Genomic DNA, 18,109 nt, shown 5'->3' on the forward strand with positions numbered 1-18,109 from the left:
ATAAGAGAAGATGAGGCTTACTGCTGGGACCTGTTCTTAGGTGACAGCTGCTCACAGCTTATTGGTTTGTGAGCACCGTGCTCTCTAGCCAGGGTGGGGAGTTGAGGCTGCTGAGAGAGAGATTTACCCTCAAAAGATAACAAATACATATCTCAGTGAGGATTTGACAGTCTCAGGAGAGTGTTGGGCAGCCCCTTCCTACAAACCTGGATGGATCTAGGATAGATTTGAGGGCTATGAGACACTTCAAAACTGAGTGACAACCTGAGAGGGCTTTTCTTTTCCCTAGAATTATTTTGGAGAACAAATTTCCAGGGATTGGGAAGATTCACAGAGAGGCAGGAGGAATCTTTACCACCTCAAGGTGCCTCTGGGACTCTTGTCAACTAGAACCTCGGGGGTTTGCGGGGAAGAGCCAGGCCACATCATCTTCCTGGGTCTCGCTGGGCTTGGCTAGAGACCAGATTAACTTCACTGGATCTTAGTGTTCAGGGAAACACCTATTGCTTTAGGGTTCTGGGGACTTCCAGGCTTAGAAACACCATGTGCTGTGAGTGACATGGCAAGAGGGAAATCTCTAGGTACTAGAATGATAGAAAATGCCCCGGAATGAAAAGCAAGAGTCTTGGGTTTATTTCTCTGATCTTCCACAGACTAACTGTGTGACCCTGGGTAATTTGCTGAAATTTTATGGGTCTCAGTTTTTTAAACATTTCTCATATATGAGGGTCTTGGACTAGATGTTCTCTAAGATTCTTTCCAGCACAAAGCTTCCACATAAAAGAAAATAGGTAACCTTTGACTTTTCTCACTTTTGAGCATGCAGAGACTCCAAGTTGTTTAACTGTGGATACTTAGACTGAATCTGCTCCAAACCAGGCAGGAGGGTTACCATGGTAACTGTTGCCTGGCAACGGGAGAAGGGCCAGGATGTCCAGAGGCATTTAACTCAGGCAGCTCCCAGCACCCCCCAGGTGGCTTGAATTAAGCTCCAAGGCTGCGAGGTTGTCAGGACAATTGTTTAAAATTGTGATGAATGTTGGGCAGGGATGTTTGGTCTGGTGCCTAGGGAGGCAAGAACTCCAAGACGCCAGGATGAGAATTGCGACATCTGCTTGTTGAACTAATGGACCTTTTCTTACTTAAAAAATCATTTTCTTAAAAATCAGCATGGAAGGCAGTCTGTCTGCCAAAGAAAAGACATTTATCACAGTTCTTCATAGGCAGAAACTTCTAATTCATTTTCTTGTTACAGTCGCAACAGACTTGTTTGGTAGAGGCAGCTTAAAAAATTAACTGTGGTAAAATAAATATAACATTCAAGTTACCATCTTAACCATTTTTAAGTGTGTGTGCAGTTCATTGTTTTAAAATACACTCATAATGTTGTTGCAACCATCACCACCCTCCATCCACAGGACTCTTTATCTTGCAAAACTAAAACACTACACTCACTCATTAAACACTAACTCTCCACTGTCCTTCACCCCAGTCCCTGGCAACTGCTGTTGTACTTTCTGTCTGTGAAATTGACTTCTAGGGACCTCATACAAGTGGAATCATATAGTATTTGTCCTTTTGCAACTGGCTTATTTCACTTACCATGATGTCCTTAAGGTTTCTCCATGTTGTAGCATGTGTCAGGGTGTGTTTCCTTTTTAAAGGCTGAATAATATTCCATTGTATGGATAGACCACATTTGGTTTATTCATTTATCAGTTAATGGAGGCTTGATTTTTGCTTCCACCTTTTGGCTATTGTGAATAATTCTGCTATGAACATGGATGTGCAAACACTGGCAACTTTTAATTTTGATATACTTGTAAACTTACAGGAAGATTATGAGAATACTAAAAAGCATCCTTGTGCCTCTTCCTCCCACATTCGCCGGTTATTTATATGGTACTCTGCTTCCTTTACCATTCTGTGTCTCCATTTCTCTCCTTTCTCTTTCTCTGTACTGAAACACACACACACACACACACGTACACACACAGACAGTATTATCACTTTCTTATCCCTTATTTGGTTATTTGGTTTATCTATTAAAAGTCCACTTCCCTATTTTGTCCGCACTAGGGGTAAATTCCTTCCTCGTGTACATGGCTTTCAAAGATCGCTTCCAGCTAACGGATTGCCAGGTAAGAAAGTCGGCTTTTCGGAAGAGGCACCCTGACATTTGGTACCTTCAGGCTGTGGCTGTTTGGGAAAGCAGTCTCCGATGTATGCATGTTTCCTAGCTTCCTGGGAAGTGGCTGGTGGATGCAGTTACTGATGTAACTGAGCCTTGGGAGAGAGTATGAACGCAGTGCCCTGGCCCCCAGCACTGCCACTCTGCCGCCCTGGATCTGAGGCTCTGCCCCGCATGGCGTGTCTGGGAGCGGCACTCAGAACCTCCTTAGCAAACCTGGTGCAGAGCCAGGTGTCACCCAAGAGCTTCTCACTCCTGGTCCACGTCCTGCTAAGTTGTACTGCCTCTGTTAATTTCTGAGGGGTCTTTCTCCATCAAATGTGGCCAGAAACATTGCCCTCGTCATATCAAAAAAAGCCAGGCTAATAGAATCGCCTAGGTGTCCTGTTTCTCATCCCAGAAATGCTGTTGGTGGGGAGATGATTGTCTTTGTGAACAGGAAGATGGAAGTCCCTGTCTCTGATCCCACCCTTGTCTCTCTCTCAGATTTATGAAGTACTGAGTGTGATCCGGGATATTGGCGCCATAGCCCAAGTCCACGCAGAAAATGGCGACATCATTGCAGAGGTACAGGGCTTTCTTTTTCGTCATTTCTTCATCACCTGGAGGGTGAGAGGCAGGCTCAAGAAAGGGAAGCTGCATCTGTAGCTTAACACCAAGGTGGAAAAGCAGAGGGACCTGGTGTTCCCTTGCTGGAGCTCTGCTCAGTCTCACCCATGGCATGAATGCCAGTGACACACGTGCCACTCCGTGTGTGCCACAGAACTTCTAAGTCAGTTACTATTGCAGAGAGAGGCCATTTCTCTCGGTGCTGTAACGCAGCTGCCTTGGGTGGGGTACGGGAACCCTCACGTCACACACAGGCATTTTACACCGTGGCTGAGGGTTGCAAATGCACCAGTCGTCAGCATCCCAGGGAACAGCTGAATGGGTTTTGGGAGGCTGTAATTGATCCATCCTGCTCAGGCGGGACTGGGAACAGGATAACGAACCCTTCTCTTCATGAGGTCTTGGGATGAGGGCAGAACGATCGGCAGTGGTAATTTTCCATCTTGCCCGGATAACTGCATGCCCGGGCCTCTGCCATCAGAGCTGTGCAAAATCCACTCTCCCTCACAGCCTGACTTTCTCTAAACATTGCAGGAGCAGCAGAGGATCCTGGATCTGGGCATCACAGGCCCCGAGGGACATGTGCTGAGCCGACCTGAGGAGGTGAATGTCCACCAAGCGGAATGCGTGAATCAGTGTCCCTTGGGCACTGTGCAGAGCCTCAGGGAACCTGCTTCCTGCCTGTTGAGAAGGGGGCTTCTCTGATGCTGACTGTGGTCTTTCTGAGAAGCTGTGGGTCACGTGTGTGTCTGTCTGTCTACGCAGGCAAAGTGAAGTGTTAGATTGCTCCTGAGGGTAAGGTGGTGTGGACTGTTTCGCCAGAAGATTCTTCTTTCTGTCTGTAATTCTTCAAGCCCTTGCTTGTATAGACACAAACAGTTCTTCATTGGCATCCTGCAATCTAGATTTTAGTGGTTCACAACTTATGGTCTCCAGTATCTTACCAAAATTCACCAAAACATAGTTGGAAGGATGGAAAAGCTCTTCTAAATGCCTAGAAGGCATGTGGGGAATTGTAAGTTTTTCCAAGGTAACCCTGCACCGGATATCACATGATATGCAGAGTCTGGTAGACAGAATCTTTTAAAATTATGGAGGGAAGATTCAGAGCAGGGGCCTGTGCTGGCTCAAAGGTGGAGACTCACCGTCTTGGTGAGGTGTGTGAGTTTGAAGGGAGGGTGCACACGTCTTAGGTGATGGAGAACCTGTGTTCATCAGTTAGAATTTGTGGCTGTGAAATACTTTTCAGAAGTTGGCTCCTTAATGACAGGCTGGATGTCAGGCTCTAGGGGCCCTGACTAGGGAGCAGCCTGCAGCTTTGAGTGAAGCGTGCAATCAGGGAATCTCCAGGGAACCACCAGGATTTCCCCTTCATGGGAGGAAGTGGCAGAAAAGGGACTGGCGCCGAGCAGTGGGGGCAGATCACCAAGGGCCTGAGTGGAGGCTGACAGTGAGGAGGCTCCAGAAGCCCGGGAGGGAGGAGCTTGGCAAGAGCTCCCTGCAGGGCTATGGCCACTGAGTCGCTGAGTGTCAGCACCGTGCCACCACCCTGAGTTTGGGATGTGGTCATGTTCGTACCAGTTTGGGAGGGGAGCCGGTCCCTGTGATAAGGAAGTGGATTCAGGAGGGCTTGGGAGCAAAGGCACCATCTGTGTACTGCCTCGGGTGCAGGAGGGGGTGGTTGGGATCCTTTCAGACTTGAGGGGAAGGGATGAGGCTGGAAGAGGAGAAAGGAGTCAAGACAGGCAGAAAGACGAGAGTGGGAGCCACTCGGAATGCTTTGCACACAGTCAGGGTCCACGCTTTGTTCTGTCCTTCTTGCTGCGTGCATATGCACACGTAGACACACATGTACACACAGGCATAGGCACACGCAGACAGGTAGGCACACAACAGACATAGACACACATGCATACACATAGTAACACACACAGACACATAGACACACAGACAACTAGACGCAGCCATAGACACCTACACACACACACATACACATAGACATACAGACACACACAGACACAGACACTTAGACACACACAGACACATAGACATACACAGACACATACACATGCAGAGGCAGATACGCAGAACTGCACGCTCCAAGACACTTTCAGTAGCATTTGAGGCCCTGAGGACATTTTCCTCTCCCCAGATGACAGAATGGAAGCCGTGACATTTTCAGGATTGCACGTTCCTGCTTCAGGCCAGGGATGCAGGCCCTTTTGTAGCTATCAACCTTCTCATGCATGCTAAAAGCTGAAAGGGTGGCCTGGTGCTGGCCCGAGGATGAGGGAGGCAGGCAGGCCCCTGTGTCAGCTGAGGGAAGCCCCATGCTGAGACCGTGGCTGGTGGACAGTGATTGCAGGGGACAGCTTGCAGGCGAGAGCAGGCTAAGATCAGCCGACGATAAACATGCCTGAGGCTGATTTTATGCACATTTGTGTGCACACAGATCCACCTGCACAAGCACACACACGTGCACACACTCACATTCATACACATACATACACACACGTCCATAGGCACAGACATGCACGTGTACACACACAGACACATTTTAGCATACGCACATGTGCACAGGCACAGACACGCACATATGTGTTGTACCCACGTATTTTCACATACACATATACACATGTACAAGCACAGACACGCATAGGTGTACACACATATTTTCGCACACACATGCACATATGCGCTTGCACACACCTATGCAGGCACCATCCCACTTTTGCAGACACCGCAAGGGTTCGTTTCTGTGGTTTCACTTCTCCCTCTGGGCTGGCTTCTGTGACTGCCCTCGCCAAATTCCCCAGGATCCACCTGTCGGGTGGTTTAAACCATGGCAGCATAAGCCATGGTTGCTCTCAGCCCTGACCTCCCTGGAATTGGGCTTTGTTCCCAGGGCTTTGTTCCGCCCTGAAACAGTCTTGGGATTGGGCCTTGGAAATGCACAGAGTCCGGGAGAGGTGGAGGGCTGACACAGTTCTCACGTGAGCCCTGTTCAAAGCTGCCTTCATTTAGTGCTCACGTGTGCTGGACACTGTGTTCCTGGCCCACATTTCAGTTTTGTAACTGTCCTGTGCAGGAGGTACAGCATCTCCTTCCCACAACTCCAGGGGATGCCATTCATGCAGGCTGCATGGCTGTATTCAGGGAGCACCATTTACATTCCACTGCCCATGAGTGGTGGTACCAGAGCTGTGCTGCAGTGGGCTCCTTGGTTATCTCTCTTTATATGAGGATACTCCAGAAGCATGAAGTTAAGTGACTGCCCAGTTATCAAAGCAGAGAGCTAGAAAGTGCAGGGTCCTGCCTGCTACCCCAACCCCTCCCGCAGTGTACACATACTCAGCTTAAAGCCACACCTGGACCTGGGCTTTATTAGAAAGTTTCCTCCTGCTTTCCTCCCGTTTGGTGACTGGGAGCCAGTCCCTCTGCCTGCCATGTACCAGCTGTACAAGGAGGTGAGAAGATGTCCTCTGAGAAAAGCAAATGCCACTTCTGCAAATGCTACATGAGGCTCCTGCTGAGACCCTCACTCTTCAAGTTTTAGAGCCTTCTGAGGGGCTTGCATTCCTTCTTTCTCCTGCTTTCTGCAGAGAAGTACACAAACACAGAAAGAAAGGGCCCTGGCTTTGCTGAAGAGGAAAATGCTCTCAGAGAGTTGTTATTCTGGTTGCTTGTATTCATCCATTTTCATACTACTGTAAAGAAATACGTGAGACTGGGTAATTTATAAAGAAAAGAGATTTAATTGACTTACAGTTCTGCATGGCTGGGGAGGCCTCAGGAAACTTACAATCATGGTGGAAGGTGAAGGGGAAGCAGGTTCCGTCTTATGTGGCGGCAAGAGAGCGAGTGAGCAGAAGGCAGACTGCCACTTTTAAACCATCAGATCTCGTGAGAACTCACTCATTATCACAAGATCTGCATGGGGGAAACCTTCCCCATGATCCAGTCACCTCCTACAGGTCCCTCCTTCAACATGTGTGGATTACAATTTGAGATAAGATTTGGGTGGGGACACAGAGCCAAACCATGTCATTGCTATTTCAACCAGAGAAATTGAAACCATTTTTACATGATTAGGCCCAGCAGCCGTTGCACTGAGAACTTCAGAATCCCCAGCAACTGATTATGGAGTCCCCTTGAGGGCTGGCAGATCCAGGGATGCACCAGTATGGGATGCAGTTTTTCAGCTGATTTAGAGGCCCCTCTTGTATGCCAGGCCCTGAGTCGTTTTAGCCATATGACAGCCCAGTGAGGCGAGGAGGGGGATGCAGGGGGTTTGAAAGGCTTGGATAGTGGCAGAGCGTGATTAGAACTCAAGCCCACAGGCACCTGCCGGCTGACGTCTCCTCTCATGGTGAGTTTGTCAAGAGGGATCTGTTGTGTGTTAAACCCTGTGTGGGTGATAAAGAGAACAAGTATGGAACGATTTTGTGTGAATTTTAGCTTCCCAGTCTACTTGGGGAGGTGCTGCTGATGGAATGAAACACACCCCAGTGTAACTTCTCTGCAGTTTGGTGACCTATCCATCACTAGCATGATGGTTCTCTTGGATTTGAACTTTCCAAAACATGTTCCTAACCCACTAGGCCTTTCTTCCCAACCCACCATGTGAGACCACCCAGTAGGATTTTCCCTCGTTTTCCACCCAGAGGATTGGAAAGGACACTAGGGAGTGCAGACATCTGGAACTGAGCCATCTGTGGCTGAGAGGAGTGGCGACTGAGCCCGCGTGCCAATCCGGGCAGTGCCTGGCATTGTGGGGATGCAAAACAGATAAGAAAGTGAGTGATCCTTTCTGAAGGGACTGTGGACAAGGCGAGGAGAAAGAGGTAGACAGAAAGTGAGTGTAGAGATAGAATTTGACAGCGGCTCTGAGCTATAAGACTGATGTCTGGGAAGAGAGTGGGGACTTGGAGATGAGGATAATGAAGAACCCTTCACAGGGACGGGCACTTTCCAGCAGGCCTTGTAGAATGACAGATGTCCTGACACTGCTGTGTGTCCCTGGACAGGTCATTGCCCTTTCTGAGTTAACTTATCATTAAAATCAGAAGATAGGCATAGTGGCTCGTACCTGTCATCCCAGCACTTTGGGAGGCCGAGGTGGGAAGATTGCTTGAGCCCAGGAGTTCAAGACCAACCTGGGCAACATGGCGAAACCCCGTGTTGGGACAATAAACGGAGTAGTCACCTGTATCTCTGGGAGGTGCTGAGGGTTCTAGTGGAGTCCATCTCACACTTCACACCCATGCAAGATGTCCCTGCCCCCGCCTGGTGCTGCCGGGCCACAGGCATCTCTGCTGTAAGTGGAGAGAGAGGGCTTGTCCTTCAGCTGTCTTAGGAATGAAAAACATTTGGGTGTTTAATGAGCTTTTTCAAGAGCGCTTTGCTTGGATTGTGGATTTCTAGACATCCCTTTTCACATAGTTGATGCCTGAAAGGCCAAATGTGAGTGAAGTTGTCTCAGCTCTGCTAAATTAGATTACCAGTTAATACAATTACAGAATTTAATCTTTTGGCCAAGCTCTGGTGGAGACAAGGTAGCCAATTCAGTTATAGGGGCTCAGTTATTTCTTGTGAAAAATAACAGTGTTCTGTGGAGCAGCCTAGATTGAAATACCATGAACATAAAATGAAATCATTTATATGCTTAGCAAACATTTTTGAGCATCTGCTGTGTATCAGGCAGGACATTGGGAGCTATTGGGGGCAGGGCATGGAAGATACTAAGCAGTGAGTAAGCCCCAGTCCCTCCCCTCCAAGAGTTCAAGCCAGAGCCCTTTTGCTGGGATGGAGAGGGAGACAGTGATGTTCTGAGATCTGCCTTCCACAATTTCACCTGCTCCTTCCCTTGCCGATTGGTGATTCCTCTGTAGGATAGAACTTGATCCAGGGAGTCTTGCCTGATCAGATATTCCACAGTCATCATGTGGGATTTGAAATATCATTCATCTGAACATCCGACGTATTTATTTATTTATGAGATGAAGTCTCTCGCTGTCGCCCAGGCTGGAGTGCAGTGGCGCCATCTCAGCTCACTGCAACCTCCGCCTCCTGAGTTCCAGCGATTCTCCTGCCTCAGCCTCCTGAGTAGCTGGAATTACAGGCATGTGCCACCATGCCTGACTAATTTTTTTTTTTTTAATTTTTAATAGAGACAGAGTTTCACCATGTTGGTCAGGCTGGTCTCGAACTCCTGACCTCAGGTGATCCACACTCCTCAGCCTCCCAAAGTGCTGGGATTACAGGTGTGAGCCACCACACTGACTGGAACTTCCTATTTAAAGCGCCAGATTATTTACTCAAGCAGTTCTCCAATCTTGTGCTGAAGGTCGTACCAGGCTGTGGCTGGCCACGTTTGTGCTTCACACACAGGGGGCCGTTGGTGTAAACAAACGGGGCCCACTCCATTCCTAGAGCCCTGTGAGGCTGCATTGTTTCGTGGGTGATGCTGACTTCATTCATGAGCATTTAATGGGAGCCCAGCACAAACTCCACATCACTGAATATCTTGACTCAAGACCCTGGGAGCAGAATGAATATATGGAATTGAGAGCAATCAGTGTCTGTGTGTGGCGGTTCTCAAACGTTAGTAAATGTGAAAATCACCCACATTGCTGGGTCCTGCCCTCAGAGTTTCTAGCCTGTGAGTTTCTAGTCCAGGGCAGAGCCAGAAAATCTGCATTTCTTACAGACTCTGGGCCAGTGCTGATGTCACAGGCTTGCTGCCTGCACCTGGAGAAGGGTCAGAAGGGAGTTTTCTTTTCTTTTTATTTTGAGACTTAGTCTCACTTTGTTGCCCAGGTTGGAGTATGGTGGTGCAATCTCAGCTTACTGCCACCTCTGCCTGCTGGGTTCAAGTGATTCTCCTGCCTTATACTCCCAAGTAGCTGGGATTACAGTCACCTGCTGCCATGCCCAGCTTTTTTTTTTTTTTTTTTTTTTATTGTATTTGTAGTAGATACGGAGTTTCACCATGTTGGCCAGGCTGGTCTTGAACTCCTGATCTCAGGTAATCCACCTGCCTCAGCCTCCCAAAGTGCTGGGATTACAGGCAGGAGCCACTGTGTCCAGCCACAGGAGGGAATTAGTTCAACCAAACCAATGTTGAGAGACACAAGGCAAGTCATACTCCTTCGAATTGTCCCCTGGGGTAGGACCTTGGAGACCAGCAGCCTCGCCTTCATCTTAGCCTCTCTCTGGGGTGGAGGATAAAGGTAGTGGCTCGTGGGGTGGGCTGAGCCACATTCTCATGCTCTGCTGCTGTTTTGCAGGTCGAGGCTGAAGCCGTGAATCGTGCCATCACCATCGCCAACCAGACCAACTGCCCGCTGTATATCACCAAGGTGATGAGCAAAAGCTCTGCTGAGGTCATCGCCCAGGCACGGAAGAAGGGTGAGTGCTGTGGCTGGACTGGCTGATGGCAGGCGGGGAGATTTGGAGGGGAGGGGGGCTCCTCACTGGGGAGGGCTCCTCTTCCAGACCCTCATGCCAAGTGGGCCACTTGCACCACGTTCCGGCATTAACCTAATTACAGCCGGGCAAGGCAGGAGCTCCAGTTTCCTCCTCTGCTCCACTGCTGCGGCCTTGTTAGTATCTATTTAAAGCCATGTGCACGCCAAGGCGGGGTGGGCAGGCACATGTCCCCCAGCCCCCGTGCAAGAGCTGGACTTACTTTGATGTGGTTGAAATAAACTAGGCACATACACGGATTACGTCAGTTTCCATCCGCCCCAGAATCTTTGGTCACATCATGCACCTCCCCTCCAAGGCTGGGAGTGATTTCTGCCGGGGTATGTAAGGCAGCTTTGTGGGGTGTGGGGATGCATTTTGCCCCAGACACTATCACATCCAGATGTTTTGGTGCTTGATAAACTCTCTTGATGCATTCTGAACTGGGGCTGGGTCTCTGGTATTACTAGGGTGTCCACTGTAACTAACTGATGAAGTGCAGCTTCCAGTGCTTCCTCTAGAGGACGCCCCATGAGGCACCTCCTGCATTATGAATGCAGCTGAGCCCTGTTGTCACCCGCCGCTGACAACATGAATTTCGATAATCACACTGCATCTTTTATGCTTGGGAGTTCTCTCCTCGTACAGAAAGCCTGAGGGCATGTCGTTCATTTTGATGGTGGATCTTAGGCTGATCTGAAATGAACATTATAAAAGGGTCCCCTTCTTTCTTCCTTCCTTTCTCCCTTTTATGTTCCCTCCTCCCCTTTGCCTGTTGGGATCTCTCCATCTCTGTGTCTCCACTTCTCTTCCCTTCTTTCCTGATTTCTGTTTCATTTTATCTTTCATTTGACTCTTTCTCAGTCCCTCTGTCATTCTCTCTCTGTGTCTTTCTTTCCCTGTTAGGAAGGGAGCCATTTGACCTCTATGGCTTGGTTTCTACTTCTCTGCATCATGCAATCCACATGGATCAAGGTGGGCTGTGGGATTTTTTTCACTGGCGGGTGACTTGCTGCAAGCCCTGGAACAAATTGCTCAATGACGACTGAGTCATCTTGTCCCAGAGATGATGACTTCCAGACGGACCCAGCGACTCCTGGCCCTGGTTCTTTGGAGTGCTCCTGGGGCCTCTGTCCTTAGGCTACACATCAAATGGTTGCCGCCTTTCTGTCTTCTCCTGGCACCTTGAAGGAATTGCCTTTTAGCAATAAGAGCATTCACCTAAAATAATGTAACCTACTCAGAATGAGCTTTGAGTTGTTTTCTAGGAGATATTGTGGATGACGATGGAATCGGTGGCCTTGGGCCACCCAGACACGCATTTGCAAGAAGGCAGCGCATTTGTGGGAATCAGCCTCTGTACGGAAGGCCGGCCACAGCACCGCTGCCCCCACGTAGTGTGGGGATGGTTGGCATAGTGTCTGAAAGGGGGAAAGAATGAGACGGCTTATTTTCTGTGTTTTACTACTGCGCTGTACCTAGATGATGATGATACGTGAGTTAGGCTAACATTTCAGCGTAATTGTGGATAGAGACCTTGTCTAAAGTTTACTTCATATTCAAACACATACCTGTCCAAATGAGAAGACGGAGGGGTCCTACGTGTCCCAGACTTTAGTTGGGGGAGGTGGAGTCGTGGGCCAGCCCTGCCGCAGGCCTCCTCCTCTCTGTCCCTCAGGGTTCTTCTCACGTGGAGTTGCGGAGCTGGAGTGTGTTGTTGCAGTGCCCAGTTTGGACCTAGCACCCCAACTCAGTGCCTGGTAACCCCCGTTGTTGTTTTTTTAATTTATTTTTATTTTTATTTTTGAGATGGAGTCTCACTCTGTCGCCCAGGCAGGCGTGCAGTGGTGCCATCTCAGCTCACTGCAGTCTCCGCCTCCTGGACTCAAGCGATTCTCCCGCTTCAGCCTCCTTAGTTGCTGGGATTACAGGCATCCCCCCATCACACCCATCTAATTTTTATATTTTTAGTAGAGACGGGGTTTCACCATGTTGACCAGGCTGGTCTGGAGCTCCTGACCTCAGGTGATCTGCCCGCCTCGGTCTCTCAAAATACTGGGATTACAGGCATGAGCCACTGCACCTGGCCACCCCTATTGTCTTTATAACCTTGACACGCTGTGTGTCTTATGGGGTGAGCAGTAGGAGGGGACTTTAGTCTGTTCCCTTCCAGAGCCTTCTGAGTGTGAGTCCAAATGTGCCCACACCATGGTTCCCAGGATGGCATTTGCATTCAAACTGTTACCCATTAATCTGTGAAAGCCTGAGCTTTAGACAAACCTGAGCTGCCAGAAAGGAATTTCCAGTGCATTCAGGTGCTAATGAGCAGGAATGAGAAGTCCTAGCTAACTTCCTAGGCTCTTAGGCTCTTTCCCATCTTGCTGGAACTTCCTAGCAACTTTGGGAGGCAGCCCTGGCAGGAATTTTTATATTTTGTTTTACTTTGCAGCTGAGTAAACTGAAGCTCAGAGCTCATGTATAGTGGAATTGGGGCTTGACTGTCAGGCATCTAACTTGAGGCCACAAATATCCGTGTTAATGTTTGACTGACTTACCTTCATGCTTTGAGATTATTTTAATACGGTGATGCTTGTGACCTGTGTCTGTTGGGGCTTAGTTCCTTAAGAATCCTGATTGAAACAGTGGCCTGACACCCAGCAGAGATATGGGTAATGTACACACAAGGATTCCCAAATGACAAAGAAGGAAAGCTCTGTAAGGGAGTATTAATTGTTTGCTCTCCAGGATCAGTATTCATTCTTGGATCAAACCCCAGCTCCACTGTACACCAGCCACGTGATGCTGGGTGCTTCCTCATCATCTCCACATGTCCTTTTGCCATCTGCAAGGGGAGGATAGTAACCATGACTCATCTCACCGGGTGATGATGATGTGTATGTGAGATATTGCAGGTAAAGATGGAGACGAGAAGCGTGACCAGTTATTGTGGCTACAGGATGAAGGGGCTGGTCTAACCTTGAGCTTGCGAGGATAGCAGAGTAAAGATGCCTGCTGACCCTGGACAAGGGTTTTCTGCTCAGAATTGTTTGTCCACTTCAGGTGGGTTCTTCTGGCCCCCTGAGGCAAGTGTGGGCACTGCTGCAGCCCCCTTTCGGATGCTGCATTTCTTCCTCTGTGAATGGAGAGATTCTGAATTCATTGAATGCACTTTCATGATGTGATACTTCAGGCCTGTGTACCAGGAAAAGAAATGGTCCCAACCACAGTTAGCTCCTCGACTTGCAGGGGAAGGATGCTGAGTGGAAAGTCCCGTTGGGAGGTGGTCGGGGCTACAAAAGGGGTACAAGTCAGGAGAGGTTGAGCCCAGAAGGGAGTCTCAGAGAGGTCAGGCTGCGTAAGCAGACTCGAAATTTTGCTATAAATGTGAGCTTTGAAAAATGATAATCCTGCCCTGGGAGGAGTAGTAATGTCTCCTTCTCTTAGTGATCCACATGAACCTCCCCAGCCGAGACCTGCTGGTCCAGAATCTAAGACAAGAGAAGTTCGGGGAAGTGAGGATATGAGGTGAAACGAGTGAGAACTCTTTTCACGTGCCTGCTTGAGCCAGCACGACTGCATCCTGCCTTCCCTGAGAGACACGCTGCTTCCATCAGCCGCTCTGTGGCTGTTCAGCAGGATGGCGTGTTCAGCCGGGGAGTGGTGTGTCATCAACCCAATTTGGCAGCTGAGGCAATGAACACAGAGCCAGGACCAGACGACCTGGGGGCATTTTTACTCTTGAAAAGAACTTAGACATTGATCAACTTAATAGGCTCATTTCACGGAAGAAGTAGAAGTGCAGAAATTGAAAATCTTGCCCTGGTTCATGTAGCCTGTGGGAATTAGAAACCATGATTCCAGGCTCCTGGCCACCTCTCTTTCCATGGAGGGCCCCTTGTGGGGATTTCTCCTCTAGAATGGGCTCCCTCTGACCACATTTTGTCCATGTGTGAAATCCAGCATGACTGCTGATGCCTTCCATGTGTGAGTGGTGGCCGTGGGCAGTGCCTGATGACCTCATCTGCTGGACATTCTTTTCCGTCCTCCTCCTCACCCCTCTCCCATAACCCGGGTGCAGAAACATTCAGGACATTAAACCCTGGGAACCTCAATTTGAGATAAGACCTCTTATGTCCTGTGGGTCAATAGGAGTGACTCAAACGTTATGAGAAGCACATGGTCGCAGGGCCTGTGAGGACCACCTCAGCTTGGGGATGAGTCCTTAGTTAAGCTTATGCTTGATGTTGCAATCTTGAACAGAAAAGGGGGATGAGAGAGGAGAGAGGACAGTAGAGAAAGGGGGAAGATTTATTTTAAAGAATTATATTTAAGGAATCAACTCACACGATTGTGGGGATGGCAAGTCTGAAATCTGCAGATCAGGCCACAGACTGGAGAACCAAGGAAGAGCTGATGTTGGCATTGGAGTCCAAAGGCAGAATTCCTTCCCAATCTATGCCCTCACTTTAACGGCAGATGCTCTGCAAGGTTGGGAATTCAATTTGCATTGTAATTCAGCCACTGCCAGGATGAGATCCTACTTCTGGTTTTCAGCCATCTCAGCTCTGCATCTATGGGACATAAGGGCAGACATAGAAACTTTTGATTCATTCATGTGGTGCTTGAGCTGGGAATTTGAATCCCTGAATTCATTCTTCTTTTTTCCCCCCACTTTGTCTAGTACGATTAGGAGCAACCAACCGCTCTCGTTATACTTGTTAATTTTACAAAAATGTTTAAGGTATCTGCTACACACCCACCTAGAACCTTGCCTCTTAGAAGCCTTTGGGAGTATTTAATAATATTTTCTGTATCTCTATTGTCCCATCATGCCCTGTACTCTCCTCTTTTTACTACTGGACGTAGAATCATTAGTGCCTTTAAACCCAATCAGATTTGAGAACGAATTTCAGAAACCTCAGAACCCATTCAGAAAACTCATTTTTAAGATGATGTTCTTCTAGAACCACTCTTGCTACGAAAACCTGACAGCACAGTCCCCAAGCTGTTTGTTAGGGTCTGGCATGAATTCTTGGAAAGGCAAAGGAGAATGGTGAGAGCGTGTGTAACTGTCGGTCTGTCTGTCCATCCCAGTTGGTTTTCACTGTGCTTTGCTGGCTGCATATGGAGCTACAGATGCTGATTTCCCACAGTTCCCACTTTGGATTTGTTCTCCTGCTTCTCGTCCATGGGAAATGACTGCCGGAGCTGGGAGCTATCAAGCATGTTTAAACTGCAGCCTTCCATTTATTCTTCATGAATGCACACGGGCCCCAGACTGGTTGTAAATAAGCACTAGCTCCCATCCCCTGCAGTTCTTGGCCTTATAGAGAGCCTGCCAGAGGCTGGCTTGGTCACATCCTTCAGTTTAGACTTTACCTGGAGAAGAAAATCACGAAGGTCTAACGGGCACCCAGATAGCATCAGCAGTGTATTTAGAGAAGTGCAGAAGGGCCAATTAAGCCCGTTTTGTGGTTTATTATTATTAGTGGTAATTATTTCTGGCATGCAGTTCAAGGGTGTCTGTGGCCTGGCTGAGCTCCGGAAGTGCATCCACAGCGCCCTCCTGTGAATGTTTATAGACCCAGGAGGGGAGCCCTGGGTTGGGAGCTCCAGACCACTGGGGATGGGAGGCAGAGACTCTATGTATAGATCATACTCTTGTGGAGGTAGAGGCCTGGAACATGATGGCTAAACTCCTGTCCCCGATTCTGGGCTAAGAAAGAAAGAAAATCCAAAAGACAGCAAGGACCTCTGAATCCCTGAGGGAAGTTGAACAGAGCAAAGTAGAAATGAACCACAGGATGGCTCCATCCCTCCCCTGGCATCCACTGCCCCTGCCCCTGAATGTCCCTATCTTTGCTTAGCTGTGGCCCAGAAGTCCACTCAGCCTTTGTCTAAAGAGGCAGGTTCTGCTCGGCAGTGGCGTTGAGAGCTCAGACCCCATTTTGGGTTTTCTAGAGGCGGAAGGCCAAGTTCATTCTCTTGAAGTGAGGTAGATATTCCTGTGCAGAGAGAAGGGGAATCCAGCTCCTCATAGAGCAGCTCCCCACCCCAAGCTGAGTCGTGTTTCGCAGGGAGAGATAAGCCTGTGGTCAGCAGCATTCATCCCCATGGTATTCAGGCCACTTTCCAAGAACCAGCCCCTCCTTGTACTTAAGTTTCTAGAGGCAGGGCCGAGGAGCAGGCACAGGGAGAGGATGAGTGTCGGCAAGTTACAGGAAACTCAGGAAAATGTTTATGCGTGTCCAGGGATTTTCAGAGACTACCCAGCCATTCTTTATCTCCAAGTGCCTCTGCTCTCATGAACTTCTTCATGTGGACAAAAGCAGGAAGCCTTTAGGGCCACGCATCCCTTGTTTTCCTGTGACTTACACAGCCCTCACCTTTGTGCTTAGATGGACTGTGGCCAGCGGGACCTCCAGGCCTGGCTGGGTCAGGAGAGTTTTGCTTAACCAGATCTGTTTGATCCTTGAACCAAAAGCGGGGAGCCAGAGAGATCCTTTGAGAACTGATGACTGCTGCTGGGTCCTGCCCAGCCATTTGCATTTTATAAAGGTCTTTGGCAGCAGCCAAGGCCTTCTCATTATGTGGTGTTTTTCCACTTTGGGATGAACCGGAGTGGTTTGTGCAGCCACCTTGATAGCTCTTTGCGCCAGCTTCTGCATGGGAGGCTTTGAGCAGGCCAGGAGCCAAGGGGACCCTCCTAGGCCTTCCGAGCACCTAGCACTGGCCCTTTTCTTCCTCGGGGCTTCCTTCTGGAGGAGGTTTCCCTGGGTTTGAGTCCTCCCTCCTGCTGGGGGTGGGGGCGTGGTTGCTGGTGGCCTGGAGTGAGCTGCCTGCTGTGGCCTCCAGCACTCCCCAGCTGAACAGCGAGTCCTTTGTGAAATTCCTGAGGCAGGAGGGGGCAGCTGTGCAGAGCCAGCTCTCAGAGTGGCCGACAGGGAGGGTGTTGTGGTGTATCATCAAGTGATAAGGCCTTCGGAAAGGCTGTGGAGAGGAAGGAAAACACATTCCTGACTGTGGTGTGTTTGCCCTTGAGGGCCCTGTGTTTGGGGAAGTAGAGAAGCTTGGCTGCATTGTTGTGGGGTGGGAGTTAGCCCTGTGCTGGGGGGAGCTAGTGAGAGATGAATTCAGCTGACCTGGGATCAAATTCCAGCTTGGATGCCTTTAATTAATAACATATTAGACCATTTAATCAATTTAACACACGTTTTTGGAGTGCCTACTATGTGCAGGCAGGTAAATGATCTTCAAGATGTCTCCATCAGGTGGAAAGTCAAAAATTCAGAACTGGGCAATGACTGGAGGGGAGGATGGGATTCTCAGCTGAAGGGTGTGAGACCCGAGTTGTGTTTTGGACGATGTTAAAGGAGGAGATCAGCTTCCAGTAGTGAAGAGCATCTGATGCTTCGGTGAGGAGGATTTTCTTTTAAGTCCTTGAATGCAGAAGGGCTCCTTTGGAAGATTTTATGCAAGAGAATGCCATGGAAAGATTATATTATAGTAGATCACTCTGGAAGTGTCATGCGGAATGAATGGAGAGGTAGGAAGCGGGGTTGGGAGAGCAAACGTAAATCTAAGGTTCAATTGGGAGGCTCTGTTGGAATGAGCTGGCGAGAGATGATGAGGGCCTGATTTAAGGAACGATTGTATTGAAGGCACTAAGGTATTGGCATTCAGCGAATGTACATGAGTCTCAACTTTCTGGTTTACATCTGAATGGACAGAGAAGAGGACATGATCTGAGCATCAGGGAGTTGATGTTTGTCTTGGACATTGCATTAATATAGTTAAGCTAGGCTTCCAGAAACTCTGAAATCCCAGTGGCATAATGTCCAG

General features: G+C 48.9%; 1 protein-coding gene across 3 annotated transcripts in view; it reads left to right on the top strand.

The window, feature by feature from the left end:
• Nucleotides 1–18,109, top strand: part of DPYSL2 (dihydropyrimidinase like 2) — a 140,954-nt gene that overhangs the window by 107,477 nt on the left and 15,368 nt on the right. For all 3 annotated transcript variants that reach the window (XM_001161598.8, XM_001161649.8, XM_054656606.2), the window contains exons 5-8: nt 2,080–2,141; nt 2,678–2,758; nt 3,335–3,403; nt 10,090–10,210. In XM_001161598.8, the coding sequence (XP_001161598.2) occupies nt 2,080–2,141; nt 2,678–2,758; nt 3,335–3,403; nt 10,090–10,210 (333 nt within the window). The remainder of the gene's footprint in view (nt 1–2,079; nt 2,142–2,677; nt 2,759–3,334; nt 3,404–10,089; nt 10,211–18,109) is intronic.

The sequence above is a fragment of the Pan troglodytes genome, chromosome 7, assembly GCF_028858775.2.
Source record: "Pan troglodytes isolate AG18354 chromosome 7, NHGRI_mPanTro3-v2.0_pri, whole genome shotgun sequence".
Classification (NCBI taxonomy): domain Eukaryota; kingdom Metazoa; phylum Chordata; class Mammalia; order Primates; family Hominidae; genus Pan; species Pan troglodytes.